This window comes from Myodes glareolus, chromosome 2 (genome assembly GCF_982192425.1).
Source record: "Myodes glareolus chromosome 2, mMyoGla1.1, whole genome shotgun sequence".
In the NCBI taxonomy this organism is placed as follows: domain Eukaryota; kingdom Metazoa; phylum Chordata; class Mammalia; order Rodentia; family Cricetidae; genus Myodes; species Myodes glareolus.
Window position 1 is genome coordinate 132,129,798 of NC_142027.1, and position 22,037 is coordinate 132,151,834.

At 51.2% G+C, this 22,037-nt stretch overlaps 1 protein-coding gene across 2 annotated transcripts; it reads right to left on the reverse strand.

Annotated features, from left to right (window-relative positions):
• Positions 1–35: 35 nt before the first annotated feature.
• Positions 36–22,000, reverse strand: Kctd10 (potassium channel tetramerization domain containing 10). Of its 2 annotated transcripts, none has more exons than XM_048449876.3 (7): positions 21,893–22,000; positions 16,504–16,717; positions 9,495–9,664; positions 7,400–7,486; positions 7,110–7,162; positions 5,658–5,853; positions 36–2,613 (listed from the first exon to the last, which is right to left on the reverse strand). In XM_048449876.3, the coding sequence occupies exons 1-7, from the start codon at positions 21,893–21,895 to the stop codon at positions 2,389–2,391; spliced, it is 948 nt and encodes a 315-aa protein (XP_048305833.1). In that variant the 5' UTR covers positions 21,896–22,000; the 3' UTR covers positions 36–2,388. The 2 variants fall into 2 exon arrangements, with proteins under 2 accessions (XP_048305833.1, XP_048305823.1); XM_048449866.3 differs by having other exon boundaries at positions 7,400–7,489.
• Positions 22,001–22,037: the final 37 nt, after the last annotated feature.

A 22,037-nucleotide genomic window follows, 5' to 3' on the forward strand; every position in this document is an offset into this window, starting at 1 on the left:
GAAGACAGGCGTTCCCGAAAAGACCAGAAGGCAGATGCGAGCAGAAGCACAGTTTAACCTTTATTTTACATGTGTTCACAGACGCTTACACAAGAGTGAGCATGTCTAAAACTCCCAGCATTGTTTCCACAGCGCAGACGGGAAGGTTAGGGGTGTGCTAAGGTGACCAGTGACTTTGGGTGGCGCCCTCTAGCCCGCACGCACCCTGGGGAGGGCTGAGTATCAGCAGTGAGCAGCAGGTAGGGAAAGTCGCACCTACATGGGACCATGACTTAGAGAGGTCAAACTGCCCATCTTCCACAGGAAGGTGACGGAAGGCTGTGCCTGCTGGGGGTGTGGGCCCCAGTTGCCACAAACACTGAACTTGGTTATGATGGTTAGCTATTCCAATCTATTTTAATTGTGAGCCATTAGTGTGCAATAAAACTTCATTCTTTACACCAAATCCGAGGCCAGTGGTTCACTGAATGGCTCTGAACTACAGTGCTGATGACTGCCCTTCGTGCTAGCCTATGAAATCTGGAAGCAGAGCTTTGGAAGGCCTGACTCTGGATCAGGCCCTGGCAGACATAGCTGTCGGCGTTTCTGGCACCTTGGAATGTTTGCCAGGCCTGTTCCTAACCCTGGGAGCGGAGGTGCAAAGTTGCAGGCACAAGGTTTGAGGAAAGAGTAGAGAGAGCTGCCAAAACAGTAACGTAAGGCTCAGAGGCCAAGGCAAGTCACCGATGCCACCAGCTGACTCTGCACACGCACATTTAAACAGTGCAGACAGTGACTTTTCCATTCCTATAGAAAACACCAGGACTGACACTCACTTTTACTTCCCACGAAAGTTGAACCCACAGGGCGGGGCTGACGTTTAAAACAAACAGTATAAAAAACTCATGAAACATGATCTGTAAGCTCCCTTTCTTGGCTCTGAATACAAAAGTTTTGCCACACCATTGTGTAAAAAGCATCTACACGGTTCCTCGATCCAGTCGGGATTGTTTACTTATTGTTGCCTTTTCTGCCAGATACAAGAGAAAGGTATATGACTGTCACGCACAAAGTTAGCTGTAGAAACCGTCACAAAATAGAAACTTTTAAAAACGTTTCAGAGATTACCCACTATCATACCTTTGGTCTAAAATATAAATCAGGCGGTGGTGGTGCACGCCTTTAATCCCAGCTCTCGGGAGGCAGAGGCAGGCGGATCTCTGTGAGTTCGAGGCTAGCCTGGTCTACAAGAGCTAGTTCCAGGACAGACCCCAAAGCTAAAGAGAAACCCTGTCTCAGAAGAAAAAAAAAGTAACAATTCCTTCATCAAGTACTCATCTTAACCTTGTAACTAGTCTACTCACAACCACCCACGCCAATCATGACTCATCTCCACAGGAGCAGAGGGGACTAGAGGTAACTGGCATGTCCTCCTCACAAACACCTGTGCCCCACAGTCACACGTACCCACCAGCAGTCACACACATCCTCGAACACAAACAAGACTCAAAGGTATCTGCACGCCTCTCTATTCCTCAGGAAATAAAAACTGAAGGGAGCTATACGAGATAGCAGGGAAATGCCCTGAGTCAGTCTGCGAGCTCCTAGGGGTGTCCCTACCTGGTGCCACCATGTCGGGGGCCACACAGTTCCTAACCAAGGGCAAGATGCCCACTTAAGGAAAGGAGGCATCACAGGGAACAGACCCTTAAGGCAGCGGTCTGGAGCAATGGCTGCAGGTATTCAGATGACCTTCTGGGATGGGGTGTGTCAACAAGTCCAGTAATGGGAGGAAAACAGAAGACAGCAGAACCCACTGGCAGGAAACGATCTGCTCCTTGTCAGACAGTTGGGCTGCCACACTGAGGGACCACAGAGAGGCTGGAAGCACACTCGGTCCCCTGTCCACTACTACAAGCTGAAACTATCGGCCAATGAGCTCTAGTCACAAAACCGTACACAGAGCAAACTCCCAGCCTGGTCAGAACACAAAGGTCCAGGCTGCTCCCAGTTGCCACCTACACAGCCCCTCAGAACTGTCAAATGAGCCCTTAAAGGAGTGTCACTTAAGAAGCCCTAATAGGTAGTCAACACCTATAAAAATAAATACTGCAACAAAGGCTCTCACATACATGCCAAACTCATTCATACATTTCCTCCAAGAGCCAAGAAAGGCCGGCTCCAGGCTCTCACGAGAAGTGGAGTCCTTAGACACAGCTTGTTCAGAAGGGGTGCGCACCTGGGTCAACACAGAGGCAATCCACTTTGTCGAGAAATATCAAAATAATCATCTGGCTTGTTACAAAAGTGTCTCCAGACTCCAGGGGAAGTGGGAGGTACCCTGAAGCCTGCACAGGGTCTGAGGGGCAGGGGCAAAGGGAGGGTGGAGGGCAGCTTGTGCTTGCCCGCTCACTGGTGGAGGTGGGCCCGGTCATCTGGACGCTTGATGTGGATCCTCCGCACTCGTTCAATCCTCTCCCGTTCTCGTTCCTCGTCCTCGTCCAGGTGATGGGAGCGTCCAGCTGCCCCACCTGTGGCCTCGAGGAGTGCATTGTCAGGTCCTCGGCCATCCTGGGCCTCGTACAGCAAAATGTTCAGGGTCTCCTCATAAATGCGGGCTTCAGGGAACTCAACCTGTGCCCAAATACAAAGTGGGTACATTAGCAGGCTGCATATGGCCACTGCCTTGTCTGTACTTCTCAGCAGGGTCACAGGGCTAACAGGCTCCTAGGCTGACAACAAAGACAGTCACGGGGAGCCAAGAGTGTCACAGACTCGGGGGGACACCCCTTTGTCTGCCGTTTTCTTATACTGGAGCCTCTAGCAGACTCATGGCTGCAACTAGAGCCTTCAGCTGCTCAGGTGATGTCTTCCTTTCTGGGGGAGGGCGAATCAACACCTGCTGTTTCTTCTCAGCCACGAGCCAGGCAGCCTCAGACATGGGCCTAGGCATGGGAAGATGCAGCAGCTGGGAGAAGCAAAGCCCTAGCTTTTGAGCAACTGAAAGGAGAGAGTCCAGGCCAATGATGGTCCTGGGCTGTGAAGGAGGAAGCCCCAGAAACTATGAACACCTAAGCTCCCACAGTGGCAGGAACTGCTTCTCCACATACAAAGGAGCAGTGGGACACAGCCACTAGACACACAGGAGGCCGATAGTAGGCGTGAGAGGCTGAGGCTGGAAAATCAAATTGCTACTAGAACTCCAATCACAGGGCTGGCTTGAACTTGTGGCCTGAATTCCACAGTGGCAATTGCCAGCAAAACCGAAACAATATATATTGGGGCCAGTGAGATGGCTCGGTGGGTAAAGGTGCCAGGCCTAACAACCTGAGTTCAATTCCCAGGACCCACATGGGGTAGAAGAGAATCAACTCCCACAAACTGCTCTCTGGCCTTCATCCACATGCCAAGGATTGGGGTGGGGGTGGGGAACGACACAGAGAGAGAATATTAAAAATAGAAACAACAACAACAATAAAACCACAGTTCCCTAGGAACAGGACAAGACCTAGTGTCCTACACTGATACTCAAACAGCTAGGACATGGTTGTAAACTACTTGGGATTGTGAAGAAGCAAGAAAATCTCAGTTCATGGGAAAGCTCACTCAGCAGATGCCAGCGCCATGAGGACATGGCATGCTGGAATCACCCAACAAACGCCCGAAAACAGCTGTTACAACAAAACAGCAGCAGCAGCCAGCAACAAGTGAAGACAGGGAAGCAAATGCATGCTGCAGAGCTGAAAACCACAATGACCCACAGACAGGTTTGTGGCTGGTGTTGACCACAAGAGTCCACAGAAGCCACAACTGAACAGTGACACCAAGGGCAGACACAAGGAAGGGTGCAGCGCTGCTGGATTCAGGACCAGACTAAATGTTGTGCAGGCCGAGCGACGGGAAGAGACACCCAGAATGCCGTCATCAAGTCACTACCACGCAAACACAACAGGCAGCTTAGACCACAGCTCAAGTGTGGAACCACACAGCTCAGCGCTTGGGGAGGAGCAGGTAGAACTTTTACCATCTAGGACCAGTCCGGCCGCCAATTACCTGGAAAATCACGGCCTCGGGCTCCCCTGAGGGACACAGTCATCACCAAAGGAGCCAGGGAGAAGAGTAGGACCCTGACCCTCCCAGCCAGGCTCTGCAACCAACAAGCCTAACAAGAAAGCTCAGGCTTCCTCCTGGAGACTTCTGCTTGTCTAAGATCACTTGGGCTCCAAGTGTGTGCTTGCTGAATCCCTCTGCTCCCCAGTAAGCTCTAAAATGAGAACTGGGAACATTGAAGAACTTAATGAGAGCATGAAGCAGCTTGTACAGTGAGCAGGCGGCTCTGGCCCGCAGCCATGTTTGAAACAAAGCGCCTCAGCACTCTCTCCTTGGCTACCTCAGAAGCAATCTCTACCTGTCAGGGTAGATTCCGAATACCTGTGCTTAGCACAGGCTTAGCATAGCGGTCAACCCTATGCAGGGAGGAGCAGGAGCGCGTGGAGAACGACCATCCCGAGGTGGTGGTCATGACGCTCGGTGATGTGCAGCATTTGGCATGACACTTGTCAGCTCCTGTGACTTCAATTTTTCATCATCAATTAAGGTTCTGGCATCTCTCTGTGGTCTGGTTTTATATCACCAGTGTTTTGCTAGCTTTGGGACCCACAGGACTACACCTCCCAAAGCTGCAGGGTGACAGTAACTTGATCCAGTGACTGACAGACTGTACACAGGTGACTAGAACGGTGGCAATCTGCTTTTGGTAGAATCAAAGTGTCACAGGTAATCCAATTTCTCTCCGTTTGATCAAGAGACAACAGGACGCAGAGCAGAGGGGAGGATGGGGAGGATGGAGGCCACCCTCTCCCCGAGCGGGCAAGCAGAGGGGAGAATGGGGAGGAGGGAGACACCCTCTCCCCGAGTGGGCAAGCAGGCTGAGAGAGTGCAGCTGACAGGCAGCTGGGCTCTAGCAGCACCCTGCTATATGATCCAGCTTTGTAGGACAGCTGAGCAGGAGTGACAGACACTGCTGGTTTGAGAGAATGATGCGAAGATAAACCCAACACCCAGCTCAGTGAGGAAGTCGGGTGGCTTGGAAAGTGACATGTGGGAGCTGAAGGGATGGCTGTGGGGTTAAGAGCATTCATTGGCTGCTCTTCCACAATACCTGAGATGGTTGCCAGGAACCAGCTCCAGAGAAGCCAATGCACCTGCACTCATGTGCACACACCGCATGCAGACAATCAATAATTTAAGAAGGAAGGGTATGTGGGGCCTACGACAGTGGAAGACAGATCTAGATCAGTAGACAAGAGAAGGATAGAGGGTAGACAGTCAAGGGGCAGCTTGGAAGGCAGCAGTGCCACCCGAGTCTCTGCGGGGCTGTGCTGGTAGAAGCACTCCTGCACAGGGAGGACGACCCGGCATGGATGGGCCGTCATAGGGCCAGCAATGCCAGATGGAGAAGGCACTGGCAGCCAGGCGTACACAGGTGCAGGAACAAACCTGATTCTGCCTGGACTGGCCAGAGTGAGCGGGGAGCATGGCCATCTCTGCTTGCCCACTGTCAGCAGGAACCATACTTGCTTCCCTGAGGCCTACATACAGACCTGCCCTAGCCCAATGAGGCAGGCAGGGAAGGCACACGTGTCAGCACGCACTCAGGGCCCCCCAACAGCTCTTACTTTGGTCTGCTTCTTCTCTGTGGCATAGACGATGGAGGTGCAACAGACTTCCGCGATTTTCCGGCCCTGGCCGTAAAATGACCAGCAGCAGATTTCGTCCCCGATGACGTCCTTTATGAACAGGACCCTCCCGTTAAAGCGCAGAGAAAGTTTATCAAAGAGCTCGATGTTCTTCAACATATTGTCATCAGAATTGCTGCAAAGAGCATTCGGAGAGGTGAGCACAGGCTGCAGCCGCTGCAGATGGCCACCTGGTACTTCACACGGGCCTCCCCTGCTCCTTTTCTTCCTGTGTTTCTACTTAGTGACCCTTTGAGAGAGGCACTGTAGTATCTACAGCCCAAGGAAGAACACGGAAGCTCAAAGACAATAGTTCACTGTCCTAGTACACAAAATGTATAAATGGTAGAGCAGGGTTTCAAAACACAGCTGTGGCCTGAAGACTGTGCTCATAACCCATGATACATGCCTGCCCTTTACAGGCCTAAGTAGATTACTGGATGCAGGGCCTCTGGGCACAAGCTACTGAGCCTGCCCCATGAGGTACATAACAGCAAAGCCCAAGGAAGACTTTTGTTTTTTGAGACAGGGTTTCTGTCTACCCCTGGCTGTCCTGGAACTCACGCTATAGACCAGGCTGGCCTCAAACTCACAGAGATCAGCTTGCCTCTGCCTCCTGAGTGCTGGGATTAAAGGCGTGCACCACCACCCCTCAAGGAAGACTTTTCATCCTTGGTCAGTCTGTGGGTCTTTAATGAACCCATTAAATCCTTACAGCTCTCAAGTTGCTCATTCACAGAGCATGTTCCTGAGAGTCAAAGGGCACTTGCTGGTGGCATTGTTCAAATAGTGCAGTCCCCAAGAACTGAACAGTCACAGAAGACCAGCAGCCCACTCCTAGTGTCTAGAAGAAAGGAGCACCTAAGTCCACGAAGCACATAAACTTGAATTCCCAGCAGCATTATTCATAACAGTCACAAGCCGCAACAACCCAAATGCCCATGCTGATGGCAATAAAATGTGGCAGCTCTATACGATAAAACAGCATTCTGCCACAGAGAGTAAAGACGTACTGATGGCGCTCCAGTGCATGAACCCTGAAAACATTACACTAAATGAAGGGACCAGTCACAAAACCAACATGTTCTATCACGTGACACATTTGAAACAGGCACATTACAGACACAGAAATGTAGACTAACAGCTGCTGGAGGCCAGGGAAGATGGGGAGACAGCTAGTGGGGTGGGAAAAAGTCCTCAAGTATCAGTGGCTGCACACTGTGGCTACGTCTAAACCACTGGATGGTGCAACTCCAAAGGCGGATTGCCCAGCACGGGATTCCTCCTCGACCTTCCCTCCACCCACCCACCTATCTTCCCAGCTAAAGTGCAGAGGCCTCCGCTGTGAGACGGACAAGGCAGAGCCTGGCCCGACTGCTGCCTGGCGCTTACCTGGTGTAAGAGTATTTGTTGTTACTTCTATTGTAGAGCAACTTCACGGCTGGCTGTGGGTGGGTTAAAGGAGAGGAGTTACTAGGCATACAGGTTCGGTGCACACTGGCTTCCCAGAGGCTGTGGGCACAGGCTTGCAGAGCTGACAGGAAGAGGAGGGCTGCTGCACAGTCCAGGGGCAGAAGTAACACAGATGGGGTGAGCCTGGACAATCCCCACACTCACAGACACACCCGTAAAGACAAGCACAGACACACACACGCACACCCCACTCCCAAGCCTCTACACACCTTATTTGAAGTTGCTATAAGTCTCTGTTCTTCCTTGGAGGAGGTGACAACAGGAACCTTGCAGAAGGGTTCATAAGTATCTTTGTTCTGCTGGAACAAAAAAATGCTTTCAGCGCAGGGCTCTGCCTAGCACACCGCTGCTTCAGCTGGTCAGCCAGCAAGTCAGGCCCTGACGAGACCCAGGACAGTCCCCGTTATTAGGGAGGGGTAAGACTAGGGAGGAGTCTGCTGTGTTTAGGGCTGTGGTAAAGAGACGATGACACCATTCTCTCTGCCCAGGAAACCCTCAGTACGCCAGGTGATGGCATCCAAAGCTCCTACAACCCACTATGAGGGCCGCAGAATGAAGAAAGAGAATGCAAGAAGAGAAGTCAGAAGGCAGAGGGGTCAAAGGTTGAGTTGGCGAGCAGATGCCAGCTGAGAGACATGGAGAGAGTCAGACGATGCGAGGGAAGAAAGAAGCCTAACAGCCCTCAGGGACCACCACAGGCTGGAGCCAGGATGAGGGCAGAGTCGAGGACAGAGATGCGTTGCTACTCTCAACTACGCGTAAGTCCACCAAGCCTGCCAGCCCCAGATGACATTCATTCGTGCTTACATCCCACAGGCAGAAAAGAGTACAAGGCTTCTTTGGTTTTTAATGAGAGGGTTGCTATGTCAGCTGGGCTGGTCTCAAACTTGTGATCCTCTGCCTCTGCCTTCTGAATGCCCGAATTTCAGGCACTACACACCTGGCAGCAGAGGGCTCCCTACAGGGCAGCATCTTCTTCCCAAGAGGCTCCCAGTGAAGAAAGCCAGCCATATTGTAGCTTTTCCTAAGGCCTCAAGAGAAGCCAAGGGCCATCCAATTACGTATGGGAAGCTTCTCACACATGACACTGGAACCAACACAAACAGTGAAAATGCAAGGGAGAGAGAGAGTCACTGAAGGAGCAGCCAGGCAAGGACAGATGTGGCACCTTCTCAAACAAGGGCAACACAGCACCAAGACAGTTTTCAGACGGGAAAGGGAATAGACAAGGAGGCAAGTCCTGGAGGCTGAACCTCGGCTCTGGAGCCAGAGAAGCCAGAGGACATGTCCCAGCATGGAGATGACCCAGAGATCTTGGTGGTATCTGGATAGTCCAGCATGAGACTGCCCTACCTGTGAACTTGGGGCTCGAGTAGGGATAGATATGCAATTAGAAATCAAGTAAACAGAATGCCCTGGGGAACAACAAGATTGACAATGACAGGGTGAACTCGGGATACTGTCTAACCCAAAGCTGTGATTAAACTCTTCTGCGAGAAGGAACATGTAAGCTTAGTGTGGGGAGGGAACTCACAAGGTGAGGTCTAATCTTCTCTAAATCTGAGAGGTCATGTCCAAAGCTGAGAACAGACAGCAGCAAGCCTACTTTGGGAAGGGGTACGGAGAGTGGGGAGGGCACGAGCCATCAATCACGGAGTGCTGCTGTGCTTCCTAAATGATGTGCCTGCATAACGCCAGTACATACAAGAATGAGTCCAGTGAAATTCATAACATTTACAAGGGCTCATAGGTAAGAGATGTGTGTAGTACCGTGAACTCAGGACCAGCTCTAAGGCTCAGGGAAGGCGCAATCACAGCCCTGTCGCAGCACAAAAGGAAAAAGCTACTGACTACATGTGCTTTGTGGACGTGGCTCTCACGGGTCCTGCTTCAGCACATAGCAAGAGTGAAGGGAGCGTATCTGGAAGTTTCTTCCAACAATGACAACTGTAGGAAGTCAGTTTCCCGGTGGAGCCAGAAGGGCTGCAATCTACATGAAATGACGTGACTGCCCAGATCTGAGCACAGACAGTGTTTCTGAAGTGTTGTCAAATATCCCTTAGTCATCAGCACCCAGATGGGATGAACAAGCGACCAGATCCTAACGGCAGGGGAACGGTTCCCTGAGGGCCATGTTCAAACTCTTCGGAAGCAGACAAAGCTCTGCTTCAGCAGGTCCCAGGCTTACTGTGCAAAATGCCTCCCAATGTCTCAGTGAGGAGAGCTCATTTGCAGGGAGGAAAGGAAGGTGGCAGATAGATCTGGTGTCCCCCATGTGGGCAGACAGAAAGAAGGGGTGCCTACTTGTAAGGCTGCCTGGCACTCTTCTAGTAGGCCCTGCACCAGGTAGTACTTGGCCTCAGCTAGCAGCTCCTCGATCTCCCGGCGGCTCTCAGGCAAAGGCACAGCCCCATCTCGAAGGTAGTTGAGTATTGTCCCGAAGTGCTTCCCACAGCGGTCAATGAGGATCCAGCCTGCAGTGGGGTGATAGGGTACTTTTCAGGGGAGGTAAGCATCATGGCTGGGCACAATCCCCCCAGACTCCTGTAGTTGTCAGTCCCATGAGGCCTCGGGGCAGCAAAAGCCTGAAAATGTGCTCTCAAGGAACTGGCAAACCCAAGACACCAAAACCCCAACTCCAGTAGCAGAACCGACCCACCAGACATCCTTGACTGTGACCTCCGGTCGGAGGGACCTAGCCATGACTTCACACGGCAAGCACTCCAGGGTTAGTGACAGCAACAGAACAACAGACTCTGCCGTCAAAGGTTCAGTCAACAAGAGACGGTGAGCAGCGAGCTTTCACTGGATATGGAAGAATGTCCCCTGCTGGCCAGCACCAGGCATGAGGGTAATGGTCAAGCCTAACGTCTGGTAACCAAGTGTCCTCTTCAATTGTCACTACCTTACCTCTCCTCTACCTGAGCCCACTGGCTTTCAAGATCTTCTCCTGAAATGTGACCTCTTTGGCAGATGTTCAGGAGGCCAGGCCTGGAGCCTGGTGACAAAGAATCAACAAAAAGAGGTGGAAGGGGGCAAAACCTGGGACCTCTCATGAGAGCATGGGAAACACTCAAAAGCAGGCAGCGTGTGGGGATGGGGTAAGAGGGTGGAGGGGTTGGGGTGGGGGTGGTTAGGGGATGGGGACTAGGTTGGAGAGATGGCTCAGCAGTTAAGAGCACTGACTACTCTAAAGGACTGGAGTTCAACTCCCAGCACCCACATGGAGGTTCGCAACCACCTGTCATTCCTGTCTCAGAGCATCAATATCCTTTTCTGACCTCTGTGGGCACAGCATACTCACATGGTACACAGACATACATGCAGGCAAAATGTCCATACATTAAAACAAAAATAAATAAATCTGAAAAATTTTTTTAAAGCAGTCAGATGGGTCACACAGTCACACAGTGACTGCAGGCAATGGGCTCCCACTGCCTAACCCCTCTGCTCTCTGTGAGCAAGAACAGGTACCTCTACTTCTGACTCCCCTGTGTCCTGTCCTGGGTCCTCAGACCCCCAAGCCAGGAGGAGGGGACACTAAAAGCACCTTTTTCCCAGGTCAAGTCACACACCCGGCCACCTCATTTTGCCCCCATCTCCTATATCAGGCTCTGCCAATGGCCTCTTGTGGTTTTGGTGCTGACTGAGATCTTCTGAACCCTACAAGGCCTTCACCATTTCCTCTCCTAGGCCTCCTCAGACTGCTGAGGGCAGTCTTCCTCCAGAGCCTTCAAGGAGAAACTGCCACAGCACTGTGCTTCCTGCATGGAGCAGGAAGAATGGTCAATCTATGAGCACAGGTGTGTGCTGCTAAGCAGGCTGGGATGGCAAATCCTACAGTAACCTCCAGGTAGGGGCCAGACATCCCTCTTTCCGGGTCTACTGTACACAATGCACAACAAGCAGCTGGGTGGTCCAGGCCAGGCGCTGGCTAGGGAACACACCCTTTCCCCCAAGTGTGGCCTCAACCGAGTCAGCCAGAAATAGCAAAAAAGGAAAAGTGGGCCCAGGGCTTTTTCAACTCTAGCATTCCAAGCAAGTCAGAAATTCCGATTTTTCCTTCCATCTCCTCATTTTTGGAAGATGGTAAATTCATTGAAACAACTCTCAACCCATCAAAAGGCAAATAAAACATGTATATGTATGCAAATTGAATTCAGCCTGCATGCATCTGGCCTACAGCCCCCAAGATCCTCAGAGCAAATGAGGACACAGTATGGAATGACAGTACCACCTCCCCAACTGCTCTTCTAGAGGAGGCTTATTCTCTGCGTTTCCACAGATACAGAGTCCCCAAGATGTTTGGTGCCATTCCAGTGTGGGGTGGGGGATCAGGATTCAGCCACTAGGAATAAGGACCCTCAAGCTTCAAGAGAAAGAGCAGTCAATGACAAACTAGGCCTACAGGAAAGGGCCTGCTTGTGTCTTGCCTTCCATGCATGATCAGCTCAAGCTGCTGGGGAAATGCCAAGAGGCCCCAATTCCATTACCCAAGTGACAGCCCAGAGTTTCCATAAACGAACAGGCAGGCTGCGACACTGGGCTCTGGCTCAAGAACGTCAGGAAATGCTTGTGGGGAAGGCATACTTTGAACAAATAAGGGCAAAGGAGCCAGGCACATTCTCCATGAGGTTTCAATTAGCATTTTGACTTGAAATATTTTGGTTACTCTCAAAGCAGGAACCTATAGCTCACAGTCAGCTCAACCGCCTACATCGAGAACAGTAACCAGTCATCAGCTCCTTGCTCCTTGGAGCACACAGCATTTAGGACAGCTTCCAAGGCCATCAGTATGGAGAATGGGCGGTGCAGCCCAGAGGCCCTGACTGTGCTCCGGGTGCTCAGTACCTACACAGTGGTGACAAGCAGGGGCTCCTGCCAAACCCCAGCGGTCACCTGCCTGCTCCACACCTCAGCATTCCCCTCAAGCTCTGTCTTACAGTCTCTTCCACAGACGGAATGCAATGCTGGCATGCAGGTATGACAGAGAACAGACAGAAAGCACGCAGCACAACACCAGCCTGTCGGCAGCACTCACAGTTACAGGTCGGTGACAATGAATGCACCACATCATCGGTGCTGGAGAGGACAGCAGTAGGACCGCAGGAAGCGGCAAGTTCCAGAACTCAGGAGGGAAGGGAGCCAGTGTGGCTTTCAGGATACCAAGGAATAAGGCTGCTGAGGGGGTGGCTGAGGCAAGGGCTCACCTCATGCAAGCACACTGGTGTTTCCTCTCTGGGGAAGCCTTAGATCTCCTTCCTCTTGCCTTCCTTCTCTAGGAAGCCTGTCCCCACTGCACTCAGGTATTTACAACTCCAAGCCTGCCCAGTTTCCAGTCACTCTGAGATAGCTGTTACAAATTCAAATTCCCAGCACTGGCTCTACTGATCAAGTGGATAAGATTAGTGAGATGGCGCCTGTGAGGCACTGAGCAGCATTCTGGGCAACCAGGTTGTGACAACCAAAAGCATCTCTAGACATTGCTAAATATCCCTTAGGTTACAAACAACAGTTCTTATCTGAGAATTGTTGAACCAGATCAGGACCCGTGAAGTGCAGACAGAGTTCTGCCTAGCAAGTGTGGTCCCCAGGCTCTATCCCCAGTACTGGGAGGGAGGGGTAAAGAGGAAGGGAAAGAGAAAAAGAAGAGAGGAAGGAGAAAGAGACCTGACTGTAAAAGCAATCATAAATGCAGAGGCACCAAGGAAAGCTGAGGTAAGTCAGACTGGGAGAAGATGTCTACAAACAGAATCACAAGGAAGCAGGATCCAGAACACATACTTTACAGAGCAGCAGGGGCTTAAAAAGGGGGAAAATTGTAAATTAGATGCATGCTGTGGACTATTTAACTATGTAAAGATGTGTTACATTTGTTTATGATGCATTTGTTTAATTATGTAAAGATGTGTTGCTGTTTTACCTTGCCTGCATAAGGTACCTGATTGGTCTAAAAAAAGCTGAATGGCCAATAGCTAGGCAGAAACGGATAGGCGGGGCTGGTGAGCAGAGAGGATAAATAGGACAGAGACCAGGAAGGAGGGGCGAGAACAAGGGAGAAAGAGACAGACGTCCAGGGTCAGTCAGGCAGTGGCCAGCTAGCAGGCACAGAATAGGGCATACACAAAGAAAAGATAAAACGCCCTGGGGCAAAATGTAGATGAAGAGAAACAGGTTAAGTCCTAAGAGCTAGCAAGAAACAAGCCTAAGCTAAAGTCGAGCATTCGAGAAGTCTCTGGGTCACGATTTGGGAGCTGGCTGGTGGCTCAAAAGAGAAAGCTTGGTACAGATGCAGTCAAACCAATTACTGTAAAAGAGATGCACAATACACTAGGAATTAGAAAAGGCAAAGTCAAGCAGGCGCTGAAGAGCAGCTTGGCAGTAGTTCCGGGCTCAACAGTGCCCAGTGCTGGCCCAAGTGCAGACCACAGTGAGGCCTATGAGAGAAGCTCTGACAGTACCCGATGCAGTGGGAGACACTGTTCCCATCTGCTTCTGGAAACAAACTAGAGAGAGACAACAGCTAAGAGCTGAACGCGGCAGATGCTGAGGTTGGGAGGCAGGAGAGGAAAAGTCCCAGCCCTTGCCCCTAATACCGGGAACTGGAAACAATTTGTTGGACCATCAACCAGACATGTTCCATCAGCGGCAGTATGTGGCTAGAAGGGATTGCCACAGGGAAATACCTGAGAAGGGGCTATTTATTCATGATGTCATAAGTATAATGATGAATGAACAAGAGCAAAAAAGAACACCAAGTACTGTCTGAAGCCTAACAGAACATTGTTTAGTGACCTCCACAGAGGTGGTAAATGCAACACCTAAAAAAATGCAGTTCCGGACCCTGGATCCACCTGGAGATCTACTGTGCCAGCATTGGCCTAACACCTGCGTGCCTGGGCCTGGAGTCCCTGGGGGAGAAGCCTGAGTGCTGCATCCAGCAGCCCGAGCCAGGCTAACAGCTGCCACTCAAAAGGAGAGAGGCAGACAGAGAAGGTACCGAGGCCACACTGTATAGACTACGTGGCTTTCTGAGAGGATGTGCAGAATGACTCCGCCTCAGCCTGTGTCTACACTCCTAATTCAGAATGCGTACAGTCAGAGATCTGAAACCACGGGCGGGGGTGGGGAGCAGTATTACGTACCAAGAAACAAAGCACTGCAAGCCAGTGCGAAAGAGAAATGTGGGCGGGGAGAACAGGGTCTCACCATTCCAGGCTGGCCTCGAACTCTTGACCCTCCTGCCTCCACTTCCTGAATGCCAGAACTACAGGCATGTGCTATGCCCAGTATTTTATCTGCTGCTGTGGACTGAACCTGGCTTCAAGCATGCTGGGCAGGCACTCTTAGCCCCATCGCAGTCCCAGAATGTAATTCTTCCTGCAGGAATTGCTGCATAAGCCCACTGGGCCACTGAAGATGTTGAGGAGAGCTCATGGGAAAATTCTAGCATGGTCAGAACTCAACTTTTCAGAGAAGTCAGGGAAAGGTCTGCTCACTGCCACTGTGTCAGAAAAGGCACCCTGGAGGTGCAATGCCAAACTGCAGCACATCCACTCCTGGAGGGCAAGATGGAGCTCCCCACTCCCCTGCATGGAGGCAGGCTCTTCCATCTCTCCACCTTCCAGTTTGCCCAAGGTATCCAGTACTGAGCACCCATCAGCGGTCTCCAGTGTACTTGCGCACTCTCCTAGCTCTGCCAAAATCATGAGATGAGGTCCAAAGAAAGCCACTCACTCTGTCACAATTGCAGTAAACAGCCAGCGAGGCCAAACTGGCACCAGGAAGGGCTCCATAAATGCCAGCAGTGACTTTGCGATGTGGCAAGGGATAGGCAGGACTCAGCCGAAGTGCTCCGCACACCCACACTCCTCTTTACGGTGCAGCGCTCAGGCAGTGGCAGTGCGAAAGGGGGACACTCCCACCAGCCTGGACACAGGGCCTCGCCTCAAGCCACTCTCTCTCAGCCATGCTCCAACATAGCACACAAACCACCGGGACTCTGAAGCCTCCCCTCCTCATGGGAACCCCTACTGTGGGGTCCCTTGCTCGGCTGTCGCTTTTGACAATTACTTTTTAAAGCCAGAGTCTGTGTGTCCATATGAGCAGATACCACGCAGCAGGCAGTCGTGAGCTGCCTGACATGCGTGCTGGGAACCAACTTCAGTCCTCTGCAAAAGCTGAATCACGTGTCCAGCCCTGGCATTTCTGTTTGTAGCAAACCTGAGTGCAGCTGGCAGAAACGGGGTCCCCAAATCAGGGTGAATCATTAAGATGCAGGAAGTCTATTCCTATTTGTACCTAAGAATGTTCCTAGTGGCTGACTAGTGATGGGCCCATGCCCAGCCATAGCGATTAAGAATCAGAATCTCCGGGTTGGTGGTGGCTGCACCTCCTTTGCTAGCCCTGTAGCGCTAGAAAAAGCATTTAGCTGATTCCACAGCAAAGGCCTACACTGAGGACTAACAGAAACAATATCTGTGAACTGCTAGACTGAGAGCTCTCCTACGGAGCAGGAGGTCTGGTGGTTACACCTGACATGTGTCTGGTATATTGGTGACAATACTGCTTCTCTAGATAGCATGGGACAAAGGCTGCCCTTAGCATGCAGCTCCAACAGGAGTAGGCCTGCTGGAACACAGACTGTCCAGCCGAGCAACAAGGACTGTGAACCGTCTCATTTGCACGCCACCCAGAGGAGGGTTTTCTTCAAGAAGCTTCCCTCAGCCTTCACAGCCTCTCAGCTGCCCTTCCAGTACGCTGCCAGGACTGCAACAGGAAGGACCAAAACTCACAATGATCCTGGGTTCTCAGATAACATCTGCTTCCTCCTGCAGCTGGGGTGCCATTGTCTTGATTTCCACAAACACTCTGCAGAATGGGATGTGCCGCAGCAAAAGGGCACCTCCCGCTCAGAAAACACAACAGGGCACAGCAGCAACTGGGGCTCTGACCACACCTAGCTGGAAAAGCACTGGTAAGGGAGCCACCCTGGACCCCGCTTTACAGAGGCAAGCTGAGGCCTGGAGCGCAATCTCGCTCAAAGTCACACAGCAGGCCGGCTAGGTCACGACTAGAAGTCCTTGTCTACACACGTGACTCCTGCTCAGTCTGTTCTGAGCTCCAGTGCCACTTCCTCAGGAAGCCCTCCCTAACCAAGTCTAGCCTCCCCAAGTCTCTCAGGGCTTCCTGCACACAACCATGTGCACAACTACTCTCGAACACTGGACTTCCGAACAGACAGACGTCCTCCAGCACTGGCGTGGCTGTGGCACTCAGCAACCAGCAGCTGGAGGCTGGCAGGTGCACTCACCTTCACTGTCGGTGAGGACTTCCATGCGGCCACTGAACATGGCCTTCAGCATGGTGTCCTGCTTGGTGAGCGTCTGCATGGTGGTGTAGTAGAGGGCTCCTCCGACGTTCAACTTCACATACTTGGAGCTAGGACTTGCGCCCTTGAAGGAAGTGGTGCGGGTAGCAGCTGCTGGCACCGCTGAGCTCACCACGCTTTCTCCTGACATCTCTTCCTGCCAGTGAGAAGACAGGGTCAGATATCAGGCTTCCCTCCTCCCTTCTGCTCCAGGCTGAATTCCACAGAATTCACTCCAGATACTGTTTGGTTTGGTTCATGTATACATTGCATTTAAAACTTTCAATACTGACAACCTAAGAGCTCAAAGGAGAAAAACAACAACAACAACAAAACCAAAACCTGATTTCTGGATTCTCTTAAAATCAGATACCAAGTGGACCAGGTTGGCAATGGTGGCTGCTGGGGGACTGGCTTCCCCAAAGGAGAGGACTGCATCCCTCAGTTCACTCACAGGCTGGCCTTGCCTACTGACCCTGCTGGCACAAGTTCCCTCTAAATCTATCTGTACCAACAACACCTGGACGGCACAGTGAGGCGGCCAAAGCCATGCCTGGGCTGTTGAAACTTTCCTCACAGCCACACACGAGCAGCTGAAAGGAGCCTCTTTACACGGCCTTCAGATTAACGTGCTTTTGTGAGCTAGGCAGGTCCCCTACTCTCGCTCCTACAACTTCCTACGGGGGAAGTGACCTGAGCAAGGCAACAGCGGATGAGAAGGCAAATTCAGAAAAAGGAGCAATTTCCTGTCCTAGTGCTACTAGACAGCAAGATCAACAGCAGTCTAGACAGCACCTGCGGGTACAGGGACTCAAACCAGGGCTAGCACCTGGCCCTCACCTATTGCAGGAAACTGATTTCTTAAATATGAATCTATCAAATTCTAGAGCCTGAGCTGCCTAGGGGTGGGCTGGATCCGCTCCCTGAATCTGGGGCAGGAAATGAGAAAGAGAAAAGCAGTCTCCACCGACAGTGTGAGCTGCCAGAACTTCACTGTGAAAGCCAAGACCATTCCACCCTCGCACCTGAACACACAAAGGACTCGGGCCTTATCTGGAATACCAGCAAGACCCCATACAGTCTCTCCTGCTGCCCTGCTGGTCCTGGTGCCCTAAGTGCCCTATCTTCAGGATGGAGTTAGCTGTCTGCTGACAGCGTCTCACACACATTCAGGTCACTTCTCTAACACTCTTGCTCCTCCACTTCCTGCGGTACCTTCCTCTTTCAGTGCAACCTGGATGTAACCCAGCCACACTGGGCACAGGGAAGCGCCTTCTATCTTTTGGTTAGAGGGCACTGGCAGCATTAAAGCTCCAAGCTACCTGAAAATGATGATTTTCTTATTTTTACCAGAAAGATTTTCCATAATAAATGCTTACAATATATATTATAAATGACAAAACATCCCTCTTTCTATTAGGCAGGGGACAAACAGACGCAATCTGTTACAGTAGAAACAGTGGGCAAGTGATGGGAAAATTCGGCTCAAGGCTACCAGTTCTCTTCAGGTATTTCTTCCTTTGTCCCCCTCCCCCACCTCAACAAGCTCTGCACACACACACACACACACACACACACACACACACACACACACACCAAAAGCTGGTTTCAAAAGCTCAGATTGGGCTTTCCTGGGGTCTAAGGCATGATGCCAGGAGGAGAGCAGGACCCTGCACTTCCCCCACCCCCAGCTTTCAAGTCAGCCTCCAGAGCTGCTCGATTAACAGTCATGGCCAAACACGTCCTCCAGAAACAATGCCGCCCGGACAGGAGATCCTAGGAATCAAGCATTTTCCAACTTTGATGACCTGGAGGGCAAAAAAAAAGCTTACAGGTGTGGGGGGAGGCAGAGGAGGGAGGAGTAAGAGGAAATTTGCCTCAAATTGGAAATACTTTTCTACATTCTTTCAGATATAAACTTGTAACACACGCACACACACGCGCACACACGCGCGCGCACACACACACACACACACACAGACAAAATAAATAGTCTGTGGCAGCAGTCTAGCACCTTGCAAGGCACCTGATGTAAAACCCACACACCAGGACATGCACACACCTGTGCACTTTCGTGTGGACACCGCATGTGTTGCATCACACCTGTGCACAGACGGCTGGGCTTTAGAGAATGTGCATCTGTGCAGCCCCACTCTGAGAAGCCAAAGAACACTGACACACTCCAGACTTATGTCCTTGACCACTTGATTTCTGCCACTCTGTGACAGACACAATCTGAGAGGTAGGGATTGCCATCTCCATTCTATGGCCCCCAGAGAGTCAGTCACTTCTCAAAGCCAAAGTGACAAGCGAGCAAAGGACGTGGACAAGGTCTGGCTGGCCCTACGCTATTCACGATGCTTGGTACATTTAGAGCTATGATATGTTAAGTCAAGAAAGGAAGAAAAACACAAAAAGACAAGCAACACGTAGTTAAGGACTCAGCTGTCAGACCCGTGTTCAAGGTCCCAACTCTGCCACTTAGTAGTAGCAGAAACATGGGAAAGACACCTGAATGTCCCAGCTATTACACTGGCTTCCTTCCCCACTGCAAGAGGCCAGGTGGACAGAAAGCACTCAGCATAGCTCCAGGTTGGTTAAACGCTCCAGCAGAAAACACTCAAATTATGATTATTGAAGTCTCAAGTCATTGTCTCCTCTTCCAAGACTGTCTCCAGCTATGAATTACTAAGGGACAAAGGCATTAAATATCACAACGGCGCCTGTGACACCAGGTCCGAAGTAGAAAAGCCTAGAAACTCCCCAGAGCCCCTCACCTCAAGTCAACTAATTAGCTTAATGCCAGGAGAGACCCTTGGGGAGCAGATTCTGGCTGCATCCACATCCCCTGGGCTCAGTGACGGTGACCTGCGGGCAGGAAGCAGGGCTGCCATAGCAGACTTCCCTGCCGTCCTCAGCAATGCTGCTGTCTGCCCTATTATACGCTGACTTCATGAGTGAGGGGTGAGCGGAGCACAGACGTGGCTACAGTGAGTGGGAGGGAACACCTCGTGATCTATGGATTTATTTGTCTGAAATATGTCCCAGTGTTACGAGTGAATCTAGGCTTCTCTCCTCGCCAAGCCTTCTCTCCAGGCTCTACCTGGACCCCAGAGGAGCTTTAGAAGGACAGCAATGTTTGGGTCCTTCTCACAGGAATTCTGATGTTATCATTCTTCTGGTTGTGACCCAGGAACAACTTTTTTTTTTTTTTTTAAATTCCCCCAGTTGGTTCTAATGTGAGGAGGCCAAGATGACAAGCCTCTGTTCTAAAAGGTTCTATACCCCTTAATTCAGCTATAATTAGCTCTGTGGTCTTGAGGAAGCTCTCTAACTTCTTACTCTGCTGGCCCAGTGAATTCCTGACCCACACATAAAAACCAACCGAAGTGTCATAAATGAAAGTCTCACTGCAAGGCTTCAGAGCCCAGGGCAGGAAGCAGCCATCTGCATGCTTGAGATTTAAAAAAAAGAAAAGAAAAGAAAATCCAAGGAAAGGTGAGAACTATTGGCTTGAGGGGAAAACCGGACAAATAAGACAGGGAAAAAAAAAAAAAAAACAACCGAGAGAATACCAGATCCCTGCAGCCCATCTCATGCGAGCAGAGGGAAACAAGCCTGAGGACCTAGCAACCCTGGTCTCTAACTCTTAGGCCACCTTCCTGTATGATGTTCACAAGAGCAATTGAACCCAAGGCTCAGTTTCCCAACTTGTGAAACAGACTTTAAAAATATAATCTTCCAAACACTGTTCCCTCCCCCCAAAGATAAAGCAAGGGCCACCTAACCCTTCTATTTTTAGAGGTTTCTCTTCTACCCCTAAAATTCCTTAAGATCAGGTGTTTTCACACAAAGCTACGAGAGTCATCGGTGCTGTCAAAACACTGGTGCCTGCCTGGATTAGACCCCAACCAGCTACCCAGAGGGCTGGCAAGCAGCGGGTGATGCTGCTAATAACTTGGGTTTAAAAGGTTCTTTCAGATGATTTGGATGTTAAGTAAGATCAGATGGTCAGTTTGTCTAGTAGTCACAGGATCCGAGAATTCATCCCCCAGAAAAACTGAGGCACTACTCACTCACTCACGGTGGCTAAACCTTAACACCTTCCTAAACTATTGAGGTTGGTCTCTCTCTCTCTCTCTCTGACCTCAAACTCAGAGATTCACCTGCCTCTACTTCCCAATTGCTGGGATTAAAGGTGTACGTCATCCATTGCTTGGCTCTGCTAATTTTTAACAAGCTTCTCTTAACAGTCTAGTGAGGATACTACCAATCCTGCTTTATTAGGGAAGAATGCTAAGGATTAGAACTGTGACAGGGCTGATACCAATTGCCTCTATCTGACAGCCCAAATTAATAATGACATGCAGAGTTTGTAAAAAGTAAATCGATGTGCCCTGTGCCCAGATTGTCTGTGCTTAGGGCTGAAAACCTGGCAGCTCTGAACAAGTCTCCAGGTTATGCCGCTGGCCCGGGGACTGGCTGGACTGGTGTTTTGGCCTTCTTTTGCCGAAGTGTTTCTTGTTTTACACAAACTGGAGCTTATCAAAGCCAGATATATATTTGTCTTCGGTTTGGGACTGATCTTCTAGGGAGTGGTAAACAAAGGACGTGGACTGATCTCTGCCCATCGCCACCCAAGGACAAAGAACCATTCAAGAAACAGACCCTTGTGAATCCCAGGTAAACAGAAACCATTCCACAGCCCAGACAGCAACAGGAGACATCCTGGGATCCCGAGGTGTGGTCACCTAAGGCCTCAACGGAAGTGACTAGATAGGCACCCTGATGCCACTTAAGGCTTGACTCTGTGGTCAAGATACCCTGACCTCAGACACCTGGCATTCCTCCCTAGAATTCCAAGCATTGAATCTACAGTCATCAGTCATTTCGCTCCAGACTGCGGGCTTAGAGGTACGTGGAAGCCCTTTTCTGTCTTGCCTGAAACCCAAATATTCAAGACACAACTTCCAAGAGTCCCACTCGCCCCTCTCCACACATCCTCGAGTCTTCATTTCCCACCCCGAGCGTCGGGTTCGACGTCGTCTCTTTGTTCTAACAATCTTCCAAATCTCATCTCCAATCAACGCTCGCGACGTCCGCTCACCGCCCTGCACATCTCCGCAAGTCCAAACGCACCTTCGCGGAACCCCCAGTTCCACATCCAAAGCCCTTCCCCCGCCCGACCTCGCCCGCACGCACTACCCAGCACCCTCCGCTATCGCGCCCGCCGCCCACCGCGCCTGGTCCAGCGGGTCCTTCCCCTTCGGCCTCGCCGCCGCCCGCCGCCCTCGCTAGCCCGCAGCCCCCCGACAGCGGCCACCGCCCTCACCATGAAAAGTCGGAGGACGCCGGAGTCTACAAATCCGGACTGAAAAGCAGGAAACACCCAGCTCACTCAAGGCAGGGGGCGGAGGCGGGGCCGGGGCGGGCACTTCCGTTGTCCACACCCCACTTCCGCCCCGCAGAGGGACCCT

Excerpts from the sequence above, each read along its gene's own strand:
- Kctd10 (XM_048449866.3), bottom strand. Across the intron at positions 5,854-7,109 it reads AACAAATACTCTTACACCAG|CAATTCTGATGACAATATGT; the intron begins GTAAGCGCCAGG and ends TGCTCTTTGCAG. Across the intron at positions 2,614-5,657 it reads CAGAGAAGAAGCAGACCAAA|GTTGAGTTCCCTGAAGCCCG; the intron begins GTAAGAGCTGTT and ends ATTTGGGCACAG.